The following is a 20,780-nucleotide window of genomic DNA, read 5'->3' on the forward strand; positions in this document are numbered from 1 at the left end:
GACACAGTTTGGCAGAAAGAAACAGCCAATGCAAAGTTCATCTAAATGTCAGAGAAGAAGATGAACTGCCAGACACACATATTTCATGACTTTCAAACAAAGGCCAAACTGTTTCATTATATTCTTACACAAATAAGTAACAGAAACATTGCGATATGCAGTTTATTTAAGACTTGTATTTGTAAATTTAAGTCGTATTGTTGCTTATTGTAACTTATAAACAAATAAATTATTAAGTATGAAATTGCCATTGGTTTCTCCTAATTGCGAATTATAATTCCTTTATGGTTTTCTTGTTTAAAAACAGCCTGGAAAAGAAGAAGAAGAAGAAGAAGAAGAAGAAGGAGCATGATCTCTCTCAGACAGTCATATGACAGTCCAGTCACCCAGTCACAATTTGGTGGTTCCTTTAATGGTCACTTTGGCTCTATTGGTGATTGAAAGTCATTTGACTAGACCAAGAAAATATAACAAAGAGGGTGAAATGCTCCACAAACTTGTTTTATAAAGTTAGAGCAGAGGTAAAATCAATGAACTGATTATAACCATATAATTTTGACTTGACTTTATTTAAGATACAGTGGTTTAATTTAACTTGATTGCTTTTAAACTCTTTTTGCTATTTAATATTTATTATTATTATTGAAATTGTGCTGTTACTTACTGCGCATATATTTCTTATGAAGTAAGATAATAATAACTATTTATAATTTGCGCCTCGTCTCCCTTAAGTGTAACGTTAATAATTGTAATATTTAATTATTTGCCGTGTTCTTGTTTACAAACAGCTTGAGGGAAAAAAGAACGTGAACTCCTCAGACAGTCATATGACAGACCAGACACCATTTGGCGGAAAGAAACGTCAGCGCTTTCATTGGTGTACTGCGCACTTTACGTAGACTTAAGGACCACCCCCACGAACTCCACGTAAAGTTCTCAGCAGGCGTTGGTGAATGAGCTGGTCTCTCGTGCGTTCACGTAAAGCTGGACGACTTTTTTTTTTTTTTTTTTTTTTGGTAACGAGCGGAGAGGAGATGCACACGGCACTCGAGTGAGGTAACTATATAAAAAAACCCATTCGTTATCATTCACTCCCACAACATGGACCCGGGCAGCGTTATCCACGGCTCGTGGATTTTGTTCGCCGCTGTTGCGAACATTTGTAACGAAACATAACACCGTTCTTTATATCGTTGGTCTTTCTAGACTGTGAGCTAATTTCCTGTGAGTCGTCTGCTAGCTTATGTTAGCTGGTTGGATTGTTGTCTTCCTTTCCAGGCTAGCGTTAGCCTTCCGAGAACGGGCTGACTGTGAAGTGAGGGGCTTTGAAATAGTACCTCTGTGAGGTATTCCGGTGTTTTGAACATAAGCGACTACTTCAAGTGTTCATTTTTGTGCCTTTTAACGCTGTCGTGTTGAAATCACGTCTCAAGGACGCGGAAGTGTAGCACGCTTAGTCTGATATTCGAACCACGTGCGGATTTCAGCCCTCCCTCTGATCAGTTTATTGATGAGTGATTGGCGATTTTACTGCGATTCCTCAACAGCAGACGGTTCTCCCTAGTTTAACTTGTGTGACTGGTCTGTTTCTGATTTTTATTGAGCTTGTAGACATTACACGGCTTTCACCCACCTTGCTGAACACTGCATGCGTGGGGAGCTGCCATTGTGGAGCGACTGCATTTGGTGATATGCAAATATGGCATTCAAACAGTACCCTCCCTCTCTATAAATATTCACTCTATTGTACTAAATTTCTGAGCATCACCACAAAGTCTTTTTATAAGCTCTTAATTGAAATCAGCATCGTCAAAGTGATCCGGGTGAAATGTCCGCGCATTTGTTCATTTTCTCATCGTCTGTCTCGTTGAATCAGTGATCCCCTTTTCAGCGTCCAACATTTATTTTCTTCCTGTTGCCAGCAGAGTTTACTGACCCGCGTAAAACTAATTTAAGTTAATCTGTACTACTATAACGATTGGATATTTGTTTTAAAAAACTAAATGTTCAAAGTAACTAATAGCTAAAGCTTAAAATGGATGCAGTGGAGTAAACGCCCCCCCCTCCTTTACTTTTCTTGCAGTGCTGATTTTATTGCAATTGCAACTGCCATGTTTGACCGTCTTGATTAACAGCCAGCTTGAGTAAAATATTGCGTGCGTGTGTTTCCTCTACATTCGGTCCAGCGGCAGTGCTGTAACCTAGTTCATTCAATATTAAGTTGCAGTTTTAAAGTGTACTAAGTTGGTATAATAATACTTTGGCATTTCATTTCTGCCTATAAGGAATCCTGAAAGGGGAAAAATGTTCATTACTGGGAATCAATTAATTATTTAATTAATTCATTTATTTATTTATTTTTAACACAGCGAGTTCTACCTGGCAAGGATCCGAGTGTGTGGCTGGTGGTGTTTGGAAGGTTGTAATACCTAATCTGAAATCCCTAAATCTTGCACTTGACAAATGCCATCTATGATATAGTAATTAAATAAAATAATTGAAACTAACCTTTATAGAAAATTAAAAAAATTAAGGGGGAAGAAAAACAAATAAACGTAATAAGTTTGAGGCAGACAAATTCAACAAATTTATTAGATTTTCACCTTGGTCATGGTCCTTGTGGCAAAATAGCTTCTAGTCTAACACTTCTAAAAATATTATGTAATGTTGTAATGTGGGCACTATGAAAGTGATGTCATGAAGTTTAATGCAACTCTGAGTTTCACATCTCTATGTAACCAGAAAGGCTAAAAATACTTCCTAGCACAGTGCCTTATTTGGTGTATGTAACACAATGAGTCACATTGAAGTATGTAGTTATGTACTGAATCATATTTACTCTCTGCTTAAAATATATGTGTAACATTTGGGTGGAAAATTGATGAAACAGCTACTGCAGGATACACACTCATTTATTTAGGTGTGCTTTGGTCTGACTTAAGGCCGTTGGCTGAATTGCTAAAGCTGGAAAGGTTGGCTTATTACATCCCCACCCCAATGTGGTTCCACTGCATTACATGCCATATCCAAACCAACCACAATTAAGGGAGTAGGTTAAAGATCTCACAAGTGCAGCACCTGTTAGCATCTAGATGTCCACACTTCTGTACATATGCGTTCTACTTCGTTAGGTAATTAAATTAAATAACTCTTTTTAGTGTGGTTCCTTGTTCAGATATACTCTTTGAGTGAGGAGGACTAGAAGGATCAGAATAAAGAAAGGCTCCTGGGATATACTGACTTTTAATCCCTAAAGTCAGGTACACACTAGATGAGTCTTGGGCAGTCCCAAATGTTGTGGCACCACATTGGTGGCCCTTTATAATCCCAGAAATTATATACGTAGTTATTTTAGCCAATACTGATCATTATTCATAGACTAAATAGTGGAATCATGTCTGTTTATCTACATTTCATTGGACTCTTGATTATGCTCCATTGCCTACAAAGACATCCAGGAAATTTGGATAATGCGTGACCGGTCTGCTAGTAACCAACAGGAAACTGTATGAAATGAAATAAAAAATGTGAAAAAGGAAAACTGATTCTGACGAAGAAGAAACGTGTGTATAATTTGTTCTCCAACTAAAGAGGATGTAGAAAATAGAAAAGAAATAACAGCCGTGGTTCTTGGCCCTGATTCAATAACGGGCGCTATCATCATACAGTGTACTTGCATCAAAGTTGATGTCCATGTTTATTAGATTCGTGTTGCTCAGTGTAACTTGTGATGAACTTATAAGATTGCTGAAATCAGTGTGTGTAGACACCTTAATAAGAGTAGCTTATGTTGGATCCTGTAATTCCCATAATGCAATTGTTTCTTATGTTAGACTTTCTCTAGTTTGCAAATACCACTGATTTTCAAACTTAAGGGCTTGAGTTTATAATACAAGGGTTGTTGTAAACCAGCAGTCTTAAACCAAGGCTGAGATTACTCTACAATACAGGTCTGTTTATCCTGTAATTGTTAAGCTTAGGTACTAAACCTTTTTTTGCCATATGCAGTCATGTGAATACAGTGTGGCCTTTGATTTTAAGGTTTTTACAGCAAAACAAAAAGTCTCGTTAGATAAGAAACCTCATGTGAATAAAACAACATTTTATACTATGCCATTATTTATTTAACAAAATAAGCCGAGGTTTAGAAGCTGTATGTGGGAAAACTAAGTAGAAATTCTTTTGTGGGGGTTAAGAGGGTAAGTAGCAGGCATTACAATGAGAAAAAACAAGTATGACTTGTTGGAAAGAGGCTCTCAGGAGAAGGCCTCTTCTTTTTGAATAAGCAGACAGCAATGCAAAGGTTTGGAAAATTGCATCTGAACAAGCCACAAAACGTCTTTTGGTCATATGACAAAGTCAAAGACCCTGGGCTGTTCACTTGCGTGCTCTAGAGTCAAATGTCAGACGATCAGCTGACAATCAAAGTTTGTCTGATACTGAGATAAGAAACAGAAGAATCATTGTACATTTTAAATGCTCAATGGGCTGAATGAAAAAGTGCTGCTTTGTAATGCACTAAAGAACCACTAAAAGTTCTGAAGAATTTTAAGAGGCAGATGTATGATTGAAACAGTTTTTTTTTTGTTGTTTATAACTATTTTTTTTCTGTAAGGCTTGTCCTGCAGTGTAATTACTAAAATGGCATTTGGCCATAATGTTCTCTTGTTTCACCATAAGCCACTGATTTAAATCTAACGTTGTCACTTGATTTTTTTTTTTCTACTTTGACCACAAAATTAGTCTTACTAATTACTTACATTACTTCCCTGTTAACTGTAATTAAATCAGGAAATTATGCAGAACATGGTGCGGTGCAATAGAGTGGCTAAGTGTATGTTTCAGTGCAGTTGGTTTGTAAGTGCAAAATTCTGCTTTAGTTTTTTTCTTCCTTATCCATTTACGTTTTTTTTTAAACACCTGATTTCAGTTTCTAGTTTAGCTTCAGGTAACAATACCCTTGGAATCTGATTTGGGTGATAAAGTCTTTCCAGTGGCTTTAACTTTCACTGTCTGGAGTTGAACTACCTTTAGTTAAACAACACCTGTGCTGAGGGCAAAGTTTAGATACTTTATTGTGGTAAAGTCAGTACTGCAAAGGCTTCCGCACAGAGTATCACTGCTGCCATGTTGTAACTGAAGAGCGTCCACACAGAGGTCCTGGTATTTGTTCGTTTCACCATCAGCCCAGTGACGAGGATTAGTGTGTTCTTGAGTATCACAAGGTAGTATGTTCAAAAAATTAAGCTAAGTGTCTTTTGTGGTTAGCTGACTAGGTGACTTAAAACTAGCAGTTGTTAAGAAAGTATTTGAACCTTCTGCTTTATTGCAGACTCAGTAAGATTTTAAGTGTCCAAGAAAATTGTGCTGAGAAAAACACAGTGCTGTGGGTCCTGTGTGCTTTGGAAGGTGATAGGTGTGTTACATGTGCGTTGTTGTGCTAAAGTAAAGTTACTGTTTTGGAGCCTGTTGTTGAATGTTTCTAATGTCTTCCAGTTGCCCCAGATACAAAGATGTGTGAAATGATAATAAATATAACTAATCTAATCTCAGTCTTGTGTAAGAAAAACTTGAGTAGACATGACTTGGGTCAGTGGTGCAGACATCAGGAGGTACAGGAGTTTAAATTCTTTTATTTGTTTTTTTAAATTTTTCATGAACAGATATGAGACAACACTGTTAGGGGGCATTTGGTTCATTTCAGGTTTGCAAGTAACTAATTTACATCAAAAGTCAAATAATAAAATGGGCAGAATGTCCTGGTATTACACATCTGTGCACACATTCACACATCTATGACCAAGTAGTTGGTCAGGTGGTCGATCCCTGACTGCTCAGACACGCACATTCCCCCTCTGTGCCTCCCCGCCTCTCTGCACAAATTAGTTAAATCACTGGACTCAAAAGCCTCAAAACAGTCAACCTGTTACTTATGTTAGTGCTGCGGTCCACATTCTGCATTTGTCCGGCGTGAATTTGTGCCTTTGTTCAAATGTTTTGGGCATACTTTTAAATCAGAGGTAAGGATCACTCTATATTTCTTTTATTTTGTTGTCTTTTTTGCATTGTGTATTCCTTTGCTGATAGTTGAGTTCACTTGTATGTACACTATCCAGCACTGCAGTCTGAATCTGTTTTTGCACTGTGATGAGCACGCTTCCAGGCCACAGAGCATCAGCCATGCACCTGCGTCTCACCACAGCAACCTCGTGTCATTTAGCTGCTTCTTGAATTTTCCTGCAGAATCCATGGCTGTAAACAGCAAATTCAGCATCAGTGTACGCGTGAGTCAGTGGCATTGTGCAGAAAAGATGTTTATGCTTGTACAGCATTGTCACGCTCTCTGACTGCAAGGAGTTTAAGGGGAGTTGCGGTCTGTTTACATGTGAACCTGAAGGTGTCACAGAAGCCGACAACCTATTTTCAAATCCCAGTGGGATACTGGGGTTTAACCATATGGCATGTGCCAACCTTGTTTTCTCAGATTTGTTTTACATGGACATTTAAGGGCTTTTGGAAGGATTTCTTGGTCATTCATTTACCATGTTTTTCAGTTGCTGACAAAGTACCTTGGGATCAGTTTGTAGTAGTCTTCACCTACCACCTGTGCTGAGTCTGCTGCAATGAAACCTGCACTGCAGCTCATGGTGAGATGGTTCTTATGATGCATATACAGAATAGCTACTTCTGATAAGAGGATTGCTGGTTTCACCTGTTGAGATGACTACCTTTATCATTGTTGTTACCAATAACATTGGTAAATGCTTGTACACGGTTTGACGAAAGTAGTCCCTCTGTAACCGCAAAGTGTAGGCTTGCTTGTGCTTTATGAGGCAGTTAAGCTAGGCTGTAACAGTTTGCTGTTGTGTGTCAGTGCTGTAATGTCTCACCACTGTTGAATGACTGCTTAGGACAGCAGTTATGTGTGAGATAAAAAACAATTCACAACCTATTATGTTCCCTGCTGTTTTTGGTGATTGTCTGCAGAGATGCATGACCTAAACTCAGGTGTGTCATATGTTTCCTCTCCTGCCACGCCAGACTGTGACTGTGGTCCTTCATTTTTTCCTCAGACCATCTGCTGGCAGTTTTGTCCATGTGGCAGCTGACATCTGCCCTCTTATGTGGGCCTGAGGCCTTACTAAGAAAACCCTCTTCTCTGACATGTTGTTTTTTTCCTGTCTCAAGAAAAAAGTTGTTCCCATTCCCCACTTGGCTCAAGGTTTTAGTTATGTAGCTTCCCGGCTTATTGGTGTGGATCAAAAAGTGGAGGCTTAATCCGCTCTGATGTAACCATCACAGGTCTGTAAAACTGCCTGACTTTTGGGGGGATTTATCACATTTCAAGGGCTCAAAATATTGCAATACTTGAGAAACCATGTGTACATTTATTGCTTTTTAAGTAGAATTACATTTCTAAGGAGTTGTAGTCAAATACGCAGTGTGACAAAGTACCCATGTGCATATATCTCCCAGCCTCACAAATCTCTTATTAAATTTTTTCTTTTATTGGTCTTGTTGGCACAAACCAATATACTTGTTTTGTAACAGTGAGCACAAGAGGTTTCACTTACATGTCTTTGGTACCAGAATTTATGTTTTGCTTCATTCCTGTTTCCCTGCAGACACCGACCTCATGCCGAGATGAGAGGTATGTGTATGGTCGTGTGAGAATCATATGAACCAGCTTACGGGTCAAAGTTGGTTTTTCTTTTTTTTTTCCTGCAGAGAAATAACAGCATTCCTTTAGTTATCAGCAACTTTGAGGAGAAACGAGGACATGTTTTTAAAGATTAATTTATAAGTATTATAATGCTAGCTTTTTCAGCTGTACGGCTTAGTCATTTGGCAATGAGATAACACATTCCTACTCATATGGTAGCTCCAGTTTGCAGAATGAATCAGGAGTCAGTCAGATAAACTATTATTAGACCTTATAGATGTTCTCTAATTTTGTGTGTTGTAGAACAATAGTAGTTATGCTCAGTGTCTCTTTTTTTAATATAATATAGCACCATTGTCGTTTGGAGTCTCACCTAAACTAATATTACACACAGCTGACTTCTGAACCGAAGTGTGCTTAAGTAAAAAAAGTAAAAAAGAATAAGAGGTTTGCTCCTCTTATGAAACAAACATGCGTAAGAACCTAACAGTGAATTCAGCTGTGGTGTTTTGTTTTGTTTTTTAGTTTTCTTCATCTGTTCATCTCTTTGAGAGATTTCTAGATACACTTTAAAGTCAGGGTGAGACTTTAAAGCTGCCAGTGGTCAAAAGCTTTTAAAATGGGGATGGGAGCATCTGGTTTATGTTGCAGATGCACAGTTGGGTTGTAGCTTTCCCCTCCTTGGGGGTGCATAAATGGCACAATTCAGTGTTCCTGAAGTCCTCAGGGAAGGAAGAACAGCCTTAATATTCAACAGTTTTCATTTGGTGTATTGCCTTATACTGGTCATGTAAGCACATTGGGCATTTACCACTTTTATCTCAGAAGGTGCTAAAGAAAAGCCACCCAGCCTGGTGATTAAGCTACAAATATCCAGATGCAGCTAGGGCTGTTCGATATAACGATATGTATCGGCTAACGATATAAAATCGTCTATAGTTTCATTTTACGCTATCGTTTGTTTCGTGGTGTTGTAAAATAAACTGTTTAGGGCAATATTTTTTTCATGGTTTTGATGGTCACTGTAGTGGCTATATTAATTTCCTAAAGTTCTCTCTTTGTCTTATTTTTAATATAACCACACTACAGATGGACAAGCGCCTGTTTTTATGCATTGTCGTTAGCAACAACGACGGCAAAACCATCACGTGTCCGCTGGTTTAGTTTCCACATTAACCTTTCACAATAAAGTTCAAGATCCTGTTGAGACTTTTCAAAATAAACTGAATCACATGAAAGGGTATGCAGAGCGTTTACGGATGAGAAGCAAAAAAGAGCCGTCAGGTGCTAAAAAATAAACCTTAGATTCAAACGTTAGAACAGGCTTTTCCCCGCAGCACATTGTGTAATAAATACTTACAAAGAAAACGGCGGGCGTTACAACTTACGTCTAAAAAATGTATCGTTTCATGCATCGGTTAAAACACTCGACTCCAGGTACGCCGCCCAGCTGGAAACACTTCACTAAGTCGAGCTGCCCGAGAGTCACAGAATTTACAGAAAATATTACATTCTTGTGATTTATATCGTTATCGGGACGATAGATGTCTTAATATCGGGATATGAGATTTTTTTTCATATCGCACAGCCCTAGATGCAGCCTTTTTTTTTTTTTTTTTTTTTTTAAAGGTCAGGGCACATGGTGGTGTTCTTGGCATGTTCTGATGTCAGATTTATTAACATTTATAGAAAAACAAAAATACATTTCCACCATATAAACGGAGTCAGATTTCAGACCATTTTCTTGGTCAGGTCAAGCCTAATATTGTACAGTGTAGTCAAAACGGGTAATTAATACAGGTGGTGCTAATATGTGCAGTTAGTAAACACTAAATGGCTTTCAGTGGCTAAGTTTTAATTGGTGATTATGGGTACTATAAATTACTGCGCTGATGCGTAATGATTTAATTTTCTTCCCTTGGCTAAGCTAAATTTCTGTCACCTTAGAGTTGATAGCCTTTCCCTTTCGGTCGTTTTGCTTCTGTTTGTGATCCCAGAGCTGAGAACATAAAAAACCCATTTCCTTTTCGCCGCTTCTCTGGTAAATGTCTCAGATTCACATTCGGTGAAACTACACTTCTTTCTTATTCTTTTTATTGCTGTGTCTGGCAATCACAAGAAGGTGCAAACAGCAATGTTAACTAAAAACTATTAAATAAAAGAAGTTAACAGTGCATCCACTCTTTCTTGCACCATGCACGCACACACCATCTGAGAACAAGAATGCAAATGCACATTTCTGTCTTTGTGTGTGCTGTTTTAGTTGTGAGATTTATCCATTTGTCCTCAGGTGTAAAGATTAAATTTGGTCACCATCGTCCTCGGGGAATATGTATCACTCAAGATCTAATTCTGTTGCCTCGATGTGGCCTTGCTCTATTTTTGGACTTATTGTCTCACTATAATGGTTGTAGTTCCTTGGGCAAATTGGCCAGAGGTTGTGCTGGTTATCCACTAGAGGTTTACATTGACAAGGTAATTTCTTTCCCAAATTCTTAATATCTAAAGTATAAATATCTAAAGAAACAAGATCAAGTACAGATTATGCAGTAGTACAACGGTCTGGGTCACCTGCAGAAGGTACTGAGATGTTTCAGGTTACATTAGACTGTATATAAAAGATGGCCATCACTGTGATGTTATCCATTGGTTTGTAAAAGCTGAGTGTTTTTGCCATTGTCATGTTTTCTTTCTGAAACCAGATGTTATGAGCACTGAAACTGTGAGACTACAGGCTCACACTGCAGGCTGGCTTTGTGTCTCCTTCTGAAGACCAAAGTCTACAAAATGAATTTGTCTATGAATATCACTGAAATTTGAAAGCTCCCCCCCATCGAGTCCATGAGCTGTTCTTTTGAAGCTTATATATAACTAATCTCCAGTTACCTTATTCTATGATCTCAGTAAACACATTTCTAGTACGTCGTTTGGCAAGGAAAGTCACTCCCTGCAGGTATTTGGGTTTAAGCCATTTTCAGCTGGGCTTTTGTAACCAGTATGTAACAAAATATATAAACAATGGGCAAATCAGAAGATTTCAGGAACGACAGGAGCCCAGAGGATGGGTAACCACAATGAAAACACAACTGCAAATGATGAAGCAATAGTTCAACTGTATTTGAAATTTGTGCACTGTATTGCATTTACAATAACAACCAAAATTGTGTGTGCGCGCACAGATACCCAAAATAAAAGAACGTTAGACCCGGGTCTTTTAAAGTGTCAATAGGATCCAGATCAGGCCTGTTTGGTGATCTGGTGAGTTATTGGTGTGAGTTCAGTCCACGATCGATGTATGGTTTGCACTGTTTTGTCCTACCACAGTTCAGGCAACCAGACTTCAAGATTCAATTCCAAATGGGCTGTGGCTCACCATCCATTTCAATGGAAAATTATTCCTCTTCTGCGGATTTCCACAAAGTCTGTAATCCAAAGTTCTCCGGGGAGTCTCGGCTCCTTTCTCCAACTCAAAAAACCTGACCTAAGAGTGAGGTCAGAATTACTTCAAATGAACATTGTTCACACTTAACTAACAACACTTCTGTTTTAAAGTATAAAGCATGAACAAAATGTGTTTCCATTTCTAATGTTGTACAACTAATCAAATTCTAAACGTTTTCATTACATGGCAATGTAGCTATCGCCAATCATTAAAGCAATTCACACTGCTCATTAAAAGCAGCAAACTCAATATACTCTGCTCACGGTCAAGTAACAACAGTGATGAATAAAAAGTAACACAAAACATTTCAATACAACAGATAGACATACTGTTTTTTTCCTTAACCTAACAACAGCTAATAAGTTCTCAACTAACGCTTAACAACGGGAGTGAGCGTTTAGCACACTCGCTAGCTACTAGCACACTTGCTAGCTACTTGCATAGTACCGTCACCATTAGCGTTTGTTTTTTGAAGCGAACAACATTAACATTTCAGGATGCCGATCAGCGGCTATAACAGTTTCGTTACTCACCAGTGCAAAGCACTTCGTATTCATAAAACTAGCTTCGGCTATCCAAATCTGGCGGCTAATCAAGCAGACACCAACAGCTTCGCTGTTTCAACAGCTACCACGTTTTCCCCACAGGTACAGCTATGGCGCGTGTGGTCTAAACAGCCTTAGCAGCGCAACCAAACATGAAAAAAACAAGGCGGGACATACAATCCCATTGGTTGGACTGCATTTGTATCCAGGTCAACAAATAACCTTTGAGAAACAAAAATAAACAAATAATGCAATTCCATACAAAATAATTTGGATTTTTTCTTTAGAGTCTCTCTCCAATCATGAGTGTTTTTAACTGAACAGAATAAAACACCTTTAATAATAATTACAATAAACAGTCTCTAATTCCATCTGTTTGCCACTGGGCTACACTTTCCTTTTCAGACCCAGAAGATATGTCCATGAAGTCTGATTTTTTCCACCCATCCTTCCATTGTTTACCACTTATCTGAATGATAGAGGCAATTTGCAACAGCAGTCCAAGCAGAGAAGCCTAGACTTCCCTCATCCTGGCCACCTCTTCTTGCCCATCTGCCTAGATGGTGGGCCGTCTGGAAGAGGTGGACAAACTCCACTGGCTCCTTTTCAGGTGGAGGATCAGCAGATCTAGCAACCCTGACCAGCAAACCTTAGAAGGAAACTAATTCTGCAGCTTGTATCTGGAACCTCATTCTCCCAGAGTTCATGATCATGGGTGAGGGTACAAACCCAGATTTACCAGTAAATCAAAAGGTTTTACACTCAGCTTTTTCTCCACCGCAACATATCAATATAGCTGCACCTATTAGTCTGTCACTCTCACACTCCATTCTGTCTTACTCATGAACTAGACCCTGAGATACTTGGGGCATTGACTTGTCCCAGACTATGATTGGACACTCCACTCTTTTCCACCTAAGAAACATAGTAGAGATATGGTCGTGCTGATTTTCATTACCGCTGCTTCACACTGGGCCATGAACCATTTCAGTGCAAGCTGAAGGTCAACAGCTGATGAAGCCAGCAGGACCAGGAAATCCTTAGGTCATCAAAGTGGAGACCCTCCACCATGTAGCTACGCCTAGATGTTGTTGAGCTTGTTACTGCCATAATGCTTCATCACCTTTTCTTTATGCGAAAGACTGATTCTCACTTCTCTGCCTCCCTTTTTTTTTTTTTTTTTTTCTTCAGGGTGCAAGTTTCAGAAGAGTTGTTACACCCCCATTTAATTACACCAAGACTGGGGGCCAAGCAGGCAAAGAAGTGTTTGGTGAGTGAAAAACTTACTGCAGTGTGCTGTGTAATCAGATTTCCCACAGATTCAGGTTCTGTGTGTGACTGTGTTGGGGATGTGGGGAAATGTGTCAGGGTTTTTCTTGGCTCAAAATTGCCTTGTGAACACGTAGTCTACATTTAGTTTAAGGCAAAGAGTGACTTACCTGTGCTGAAAGGCAGAGATCTGTTTGGTGGGTAACAAGTCTGTTTTTATTTTCCCCTCTGCAAATCATTCATACAACATACTTTCTGTGTTTGAGCTTAAACTGGTGTCGGTTGCTTCAGATTCTGTTAGTGGATCTAGCTCATAGTGGATCTACCGACCAGCTGCAGTACAAGACAGTGTTGGAGTTCATCCCAGCGTGGGACAATGTCCTCTCTGGGAAAGCAGCTGAATGATATCAAGGATTCCCACAACAGTAGCTTGGCTAGCAAGACAGCCTGTAGGGACAACATGACAGCTGGGGCTTTAAACACAAATTTAGAGGATTGTCTGATTGGTTCTGTTCTCTCAGACAGGAATAGATAGATTTCTAATATGAGTTGCCAAACAAGGTACATAGGCACCTGTTTATACACCTCAGCAGCCCACCGAAGTAAAGTGTGTGTGTGTGGGAAACACTGGTGATAATAGGATTATTTTCTTAACATGTACTGAAACAACTGCGATTAAACAGTTCTCTGACCGCTCAGTGAAATCAATTTTATATTAAATTCATGTATATGTGAACATAAAAATTCCAGAGAGGAAAAAATATCCCTTAAAATTGATTTGTCTTGCTTACGTTTTACATTAGCTTTTGTAACACACAATTAAACTGTAGCACTCGATAGAGATTCTGTTGTTTCCAATAAAGGCCAAGCACAACAAAGACTCCAGTCAGGAGACATTGCAGGCTCTGTTGCTGCTGAGAGGGTGTGCTCTTAAAAATAGGTTGGGGCAAAGCAAGACCTATCTGCTGTTAGGTTCATAGGTCACTGCTGTCTCATGTTTATAAACACCGTCTTGCCGGCAGCGGCGAAGTATGCTTCTAACCACACTTAACTACTGCAACCTTGAGTCAGAACGCCCTCATTCAAATTTCACACACCATTCATTCAAGAGCACACTGTGGTAAGTTGGCTTGATTTTAGTTTCAGAGTGAAGCTGGGATTAAGTAACTGAATTTTTTTTGTGGTTTTGAAATGTTTAACCACCTTTTGAAGGTGTTTGCTTGAATGCGGTTTAAATGTGTTTGTAGAGGTTTGGGTGTGTTTACTGTAATTGGTGCAGAGAGCAACAATTATGGTGTTCATTTAAAACAAAAAATGGCATTATATTGCAAAAGTCTGTAACACACTGATTCTAAACTCCATTATGAGCTAATAGTCTTTGGCTGATAAGCTACTGATGCTGTCTGGACAGTGATCAAGGCACTGATGAATGAATAGGGCTTTGATTTTATGTTGATTGGCTTCTTCTAGAATTTTCCTTTTGTTATAAATTTGAGTGGAAATATATTTGTATCAGAAGGCGTCACTGGTTGGGTGCATAGATTTAAAAGGCTTTTTTTGTTGTGGGTATGACTCCTGTGTTACGCATGTAAGGAGATATTTTTATCTTATAGGAAGGAAAACTATGCATCATCCTAAGATAAAATATTGTCATTGGATAGATTCTCCTTATACTCTTAACCAAGGAAAGTTTTTGTGCACAGATCTGTTTCCTTTCCTTTGAGTTTCTATTTTGATATTTCTTGCTGTTTTGTGGATATCCAGAAAGAAATCAATGCGGTTAAATTGTGATGTTCTTTGTTTGTGGTTCTCACACATGCCTACGGTGTGCAGTCTGTTGTTAGTAGCCTTGACAGCTGTGAGAAGGATCTATCATCTTCTTTGTCTACAACAGTATTTGTGGTCTGCACAACACAGATCTATTCCCTCATGATGTGCATGCTGTAAATCCTCTATAAACTTTACTAACAAGCTGAAGTGTGTGGAGGAGCGATTACACACATTTGTCTGGTCTCTTCTGTGTGCCATCGCACCATTATCCAGCAGTATTCCTCATATGACCTCTCTTTATTTCTCTCCACCCCTCCTCTCTCGCATCACCCACCCACGGGCTTCACGAGAGACCTTATGAGGATCATTTGACTGGAATGATACTGCTGCTTCAGGCATTTTAAAGTAGGGGGAAAACAAGCAATTTGTTACACAAATTTATGCTCCAGAAGGCTTTGTGATTTAGTCATTAGATCTGTTATTCTAAGCTGGAGGTAGCAGCTTTGAATCGTCTTTTTATCTGTGGTGTGCCAGCTTTTTATCTCGCATCTTTTTGTGTGTGTCTAACATTGTATGTGAACTTTTAAACTGGAGGATGTCAGTGTGTTATTGTGTTAGTAGGCCTGATATCGATCACAGATTTTAATGATCTCAGGATTGTGTAATCTGATACTAGTGGCTCGTGTTTGTATTATTTATTTACTTATTTTATATGGTGTTCCCGTATGTAACATAGACCAATAACATTTGGTTGTTTGCTTTTATTCTGGAAGATTTTATTATTCCTTGTTGCATTGCCACATTTTGAAAAAGATTGCAAGAAAGTATAGTTTCACTGTGAAACTGTAACTGTGTCCGTTTTTATTTGTTCTTACCTAAGGACAGACCATAATTAATGTGTGTTGTTTGTTGACTGTAACCAGTCTCATTGAGGTGATTTAATCATCGTTGACTGTTTAATCAAAGCTGCTATCCAAAGAAACAAATCAAGGGAAACAGTAACAGGAAACTAACTAAATAAGTTTTGTTTGCATATAAATACATATTTTGTAAAAGATGAATAAATCAAGATTCGGATCCTCACTGTGATTTGGTGACAATGAGGAAATATATCCTCACTGCAAAAAATAATATTCCAAATGAATAAGTATGATTTTTTTTTTTTTTTTTTAACTTATGATCAAACATGTTGTGTAGCCACATAAATTAATACAAATTAAAACTCATTAGACTCAAAATTATATCAAGTATATTAAAATGGGTTTCAAGAAGTGAAATAACAACATTATTTTTAAAATGATTTTTACTGCACTACAAACTTATCATACGTTTCAAAGAACAAAGGAAAACAAACAGATGCAAAATACATTACACTTTTACAAGCTAAATAAAAGGCCTTTATTTGTTCTCGTAGATTGATTTGCTGATGCACTAATCAGCATAGTCTCAATGGTGCTGATTATCTTAAAAGAAAAGATTAATTGTGAAGTTTTACTTGGGACTAAAAAGGCTAGATTACACTTCCCCTTGTGTCCATGAGTTGATGTCCACATGTCTGCTTAGTTTGTGAGACCACGCAGACCCATCTATGGAGAATTTACATTACAGTGTACCATAGAAGTATGCATTAGCTCCATGGGAGCCTGACGCTGTAACAGGCAAGTACAACAGGAATCCAGGCTTTAGATCAGTTCAGTGCTTTTGTCACGGTCTTATTCTTTTACTTATTTATCCATTTATTTATTTATTGCAGGTGACGAGAATTGAGGGGACAATGAGAGTCCACATGCACACCAAGTTCTGTTTCCTGTGTGTGCTCACGTTCCTCTTTCATCAGTGCAGCCACTGCCATGAAGGAGGACACCACCATCTGCACGATGGGCATCGCCACAATGATCATGACAGCGCTCACAGCGACCTGCAGATTTCTGAGGCTCCATACGTGAGAGGGGTCACAGAGTCCCCAGGGTCCAAGAGTGGGCACGCTGGGGATGCTCTTGAGGAGGAACAGCGCTTCTACATCCAGCAGCTTTTCAGGCGCTATGGCCAGGAAGACCGGCTAGATTTCAAGGGCTTTCAGAGTCTGTTGTTTAGCTTGGGATTGGGAGAAGTGAAGGTTGTAGGTTTGGATCATGAGGATCTGGGCCATGACCATGTAGCCCACCTCGAGGTGTTGGATATGCTGCACGGACATTCATCCACTAACGCTGGCCACAGCCACGGCCAGGGCCACCGGCACAGTCACACCACACAGATGCGTCCACACCAAAAACAAGACTCTCAGCATCCACACACAGAAGGAGCTCCCACTCGGTGCAGCCAAACCACTGCTGGACCGACAGATCACGAACATGATCACGAACATGATCACGAACATGATCACGAACATGATCACGAACATGATCACGAACATGACCATGAACAAGATCACAATCACACTAAGGTAGAGGAGAATGACCATCAACATGACACACACGACTTTGGCGACCACAACAATCACACACATGATGAAGAGCACAAACACCAGCAGGTCAACCACAGGGACCTGTCTTCTCAGCCTCACCCTGATCACGACCACAGCAACCACAGTGATCATGAACATGACTACAATCATATTCATGAAGTGCACACAGACATAGGCGGCACTCACCTCGACCAGGAAAAGCTGGAGCCATCTCAGGTGCCCCAGAGGCTGCAGCCCACCCCGACAGAAAACCGACCCAAGAAACCCTGGAAACCGGGAAGAGTCAGAGGACAGCGAGGGCGAGACAAAACCACATCTTCTCACACACCTGCATCTGATGACCACGACCATGACAACACTCATGACCATAACCACACACATGGTCACAGCCACTCTCATAAAGATAAGAGAGAGGCACCGGGGGCACTTCCCGTGCCCACTCTGCCAGTCTCCATGCCAGCTGGTCATCCAGGTGGATTAACCCATCAGCATGAGGAGGTAAGATTATTTTTTATTTGTTTTTTTCTTTTTTTATTAAATGCACCTGTTGTGGTTTCCAATTTGCTTTTTTAACTTTTGTGATAGTTTTGCGTCATTCTGAGCTCCTCCGCTGTGTCAAACAAGTAGTTGAAGCTTCCTTTCCCCCATCTTTAACCCACTATTTTCTGATTGGTAGCCTGTGCCATTTTTTTTTTTTTTTTTTATTTCATCAAAACAATTAACTGGTCAAATTTACATGTGACACTGTCCATAAAGTTTTAAGCAATCCTGTTAAAAAAAACAGACTGACAAACTAAAACTATTACATAAACCCCCTGATGAAGTTAAATATAGTGTTGGGAAATCTGAAAGCCTTAAACAGTCCACTTGTTTGTAATAAATGTGTATTTTTTCACAAAAGGACAAAAAACAAGAAGGATTAAATAAACAGACACAAGAAACCAGATTTTTATTTAAATGCTATTGTTCTAATAAGTTATCAGTGCTTAGTCGAGTGTTTGTTGTTGCACTACTGCTTAAGTTATTATATCGTGTTGGTTTTCTGTGTGTGGAATCTCTCTCAGCATTTTTAAATGAATGGTTGGCTTTCCTCGTGGATGTTTGGATCAGTCAGTACTGCCAAAGTGAAATTCCCTTAACATAAAATCTGTCTTTTGCTGCAGCTCACATTGTGTTTGAGTGAAATTTGACTTTACAAGAAGTGATTCTGTTATTTGTAATGTTTTTCAGTGGTTCCCTGCGTTTATTTATATTTTCATGTTCTCACCTTCTCACTCCAGTGTTTGAACCTCACTCAGCTCCTCACCTACTACGGCCTCAATCCCGACTCGCTCATCTCCCCCCGCCAGTTTGCGTATCTGTGTCCCGCCTTGCTCTACCAAATAGACAGGCGGGTCTGCATCCTCCATTACGAGCAGATGGATGTGGAGCAGGAAGCCTTTGAGCCTGCCAGTTCTGGTAAGAGCAAACTCATTGATCTGCTCGGAAAAAAAAACCACATAGCAAGGAGAAATATTAATTTCAATGAGTGTCAGCTGCTTAGTTCAGTCCACGGTGCTCATTTTATTTTCATTTCATTCTTTTGGATGACAAAATGCAGCTGAAGCCAGTGTTTTATCCTTGTTTTGGATACTTGGTGTGAGACCAGCAAGCTAAGCAGTCACGGAAGGTGGACTAAAAAGCATCTACTATTATGAAATTGTTGAGACACTGAATATGATGGTAAGAAATTGGAATGGAGGAAAAAGTCACAGTGAAACATTAAAAAATGTGGTTAACAAAGCACACTGTAAGTCAGGGTTTTTGTCTGATGCCATCGGCCATAGGAAACTGCTTTCTTCATAAGTGTAAAACCACAGGGACTCCCATCATAAAACATTAATGTAATGCTGTCTTTACGTAACCTGGAGCTCCTCTCTTAGGGAAGAGTGGAAGATCTGCAAAATATATAATGTTTCTTTAAAATGGTTAAGCCGTATTTTATATTGAGACTTCTATTTCCTGGTACTGCCGCTATCTTTTACTGATTTTATTTTATTTTAATTTTCAGAGCCTGATAGCAAGGGGACAGGGCAATGTGTGCCAAACTGGACCCAAAACAGAGAGTTATAAATAAAAATGTTAAAAAAATATAAGTAACATTAAATATAAATGTTAAAATATTTAGTATAATATATAAAATACTTTAAAAAAGGAAAAGAACATTTTTACTTCTAGCTAAACTGCTTTGAGCTGATTTGAATGCAACAGCAATACAAACAACCACTTGTTGCAATGCAGAAGAGCGTCTCTGCTCTGGTTTGACTCACAACACGGCAAACTGTGAAGCAGAAAGGTGACAGCAGCGGCAGAAGACCGTATGAGATGCCACTCCTGTCACATTGACAAGGTGGGACAAATGAAGCTGCCGGTGGGTGTATATAGCGTTTTTCTTAATCAATATTAAGACTAATCTGGAGTAGAGTTGATCACATTTAATTTATAATATACTTAACATTAAACTGGTGACGTCTTGCCTTCTTTACAGTCATTCATTTCATTTTGGCAACTTTGACAATTTGAAAAGTTTTAATTCAAATAAATAAATAAAACAGTTTTGTGTTTGTGCGCTCAAACGTGACTCCAAGATCGAGGTTTTGGAAATGAAAATGTGATTTTTGTGTAACCATACCTCTGCGGCATCCTTCTGCTGTGCAGAGCTGCAGAGGAGACACAGGAGAGCAGTTTGAGCAGCGACATTAACAAAAAAGAAGAACTGAGTATTGGAAGCCAGAGCAGTCGTTGAAGAGTGCTTCTTATGCTCAAATTGCTTCATGTATTTACACAACATGAGTTTTATTTACAGCTGAAGGAAGGCGTAACATCAGTTCTCGCTAATAATGTAGACTTGGAGAAATTTGAGACTCGAGTCACTTAAAGCAGTGAGCGATGTCGTCATTGTCCAGGAGGCTTTTTCCTGCTTACTGCTAAACATGTACTTTGTTCTTTATATCAAACCTGCTGCAAGGTTGTCTCACACTAACCTTTGTTCAAGACGGAAATGTTCCTCTAAAACCACTCAAGACGTTTTTTATGGCGTCTGCTGCTGTAGGCATGACCCTGACCTCATGAGCTTCTGCTCAGTGTGTAGTTTGTGGAACCACTGTGAATCTCAACTGTGGTTCAGGGCTTTTTTTATATAGTTAACTAAAGAAAAAGCAAAAAGTTTGGGAAATGTTTGAGTTAACTGAACTATAGATCAAGCATAGACTCCATGTAAACATGTATCTGTGGACGTCTTTAGTTTAAGTCTTCAACACACAGAGGGTGGCAGCTTTGGTGTGTTTACTGAGACTAGGAAATCTGTGACTTTGAGCGCTAAAAACTGAAATTGTAAACAAAGTGAAACTAAACTGACTTAAAAGTAGTGATTTTGTTTTAAACAGAAAAAAGAAAAATATGTGAAACACAAAACTTTATAAGCAAGTTTACAGTTTTGTCTATATGAAAAGGCTACCATAATTCACCGTGAGCATCAGGAGCTGATTAGGATGGAGGTCATAGTGGAATCACCCCATTAATGTGCTACAGTTGGCCTTCTTGCAGTCATCTTAATACAGGACATTTCTGGGCTATTCACACACCTAA

At 39.1% G+C, this 20,780-nt stretch overlaps 1 protein-coding gene across 2 annotated transcripts in view; it reads left to right on the plus strand.

Moving 5' to 3' along the window:
• The first annotated feature begins 1,026 nt into the window (after positions 1–1,026).
• slc39a10 (solute carrier family 39 member 10) overlaps positions 1,027–20,780 on the plus strand; it is a 35,633-nt gene continuing 15,879 nt past the window's right edge. Inside the window, exons 1-4 of one of the 2 annotated variants that reach the window (XM_085374049.1) lie at positions 1,027–1,056; positions 12,842–12,920; positions 16,443–17,651; positions 18,434–18,611. In XM_085374049.1, the coding sequence (XP_085230175.1) occupies positions 16,464–17,651; positions 18,434–18,611 (1,366 nt within the window). In that variant the 5' untranslated portion in view covers positions 1,027–1,056; positions 12,842–12,920; positions 16,443–16,463. The remainder of the gene's footprint in view (positions 1,057–12,841; positions 12,921–16,442; positions 17,652–18,433; positions 18,612–20,780) is intronic. The other variant, XM_085374048.1, reaches the window with a different exon arrangement.

This window comes from Diplotaxodon limnothrissa, linkage group LG16 (assembly GCF_057381915.1).
Source record: "Diplotaxodon limnothrissa isolate DT_005_m linkage group LG16, D_limnothrissa_male_GT1.1, whole genome shotgun sequence".
NCBI lineage: Eukaryota > Metazoa > Chordata > Actinopteri > Cichliformes > Cichlidae > Diplotaxodon > Diplotaxodon limnothrissa.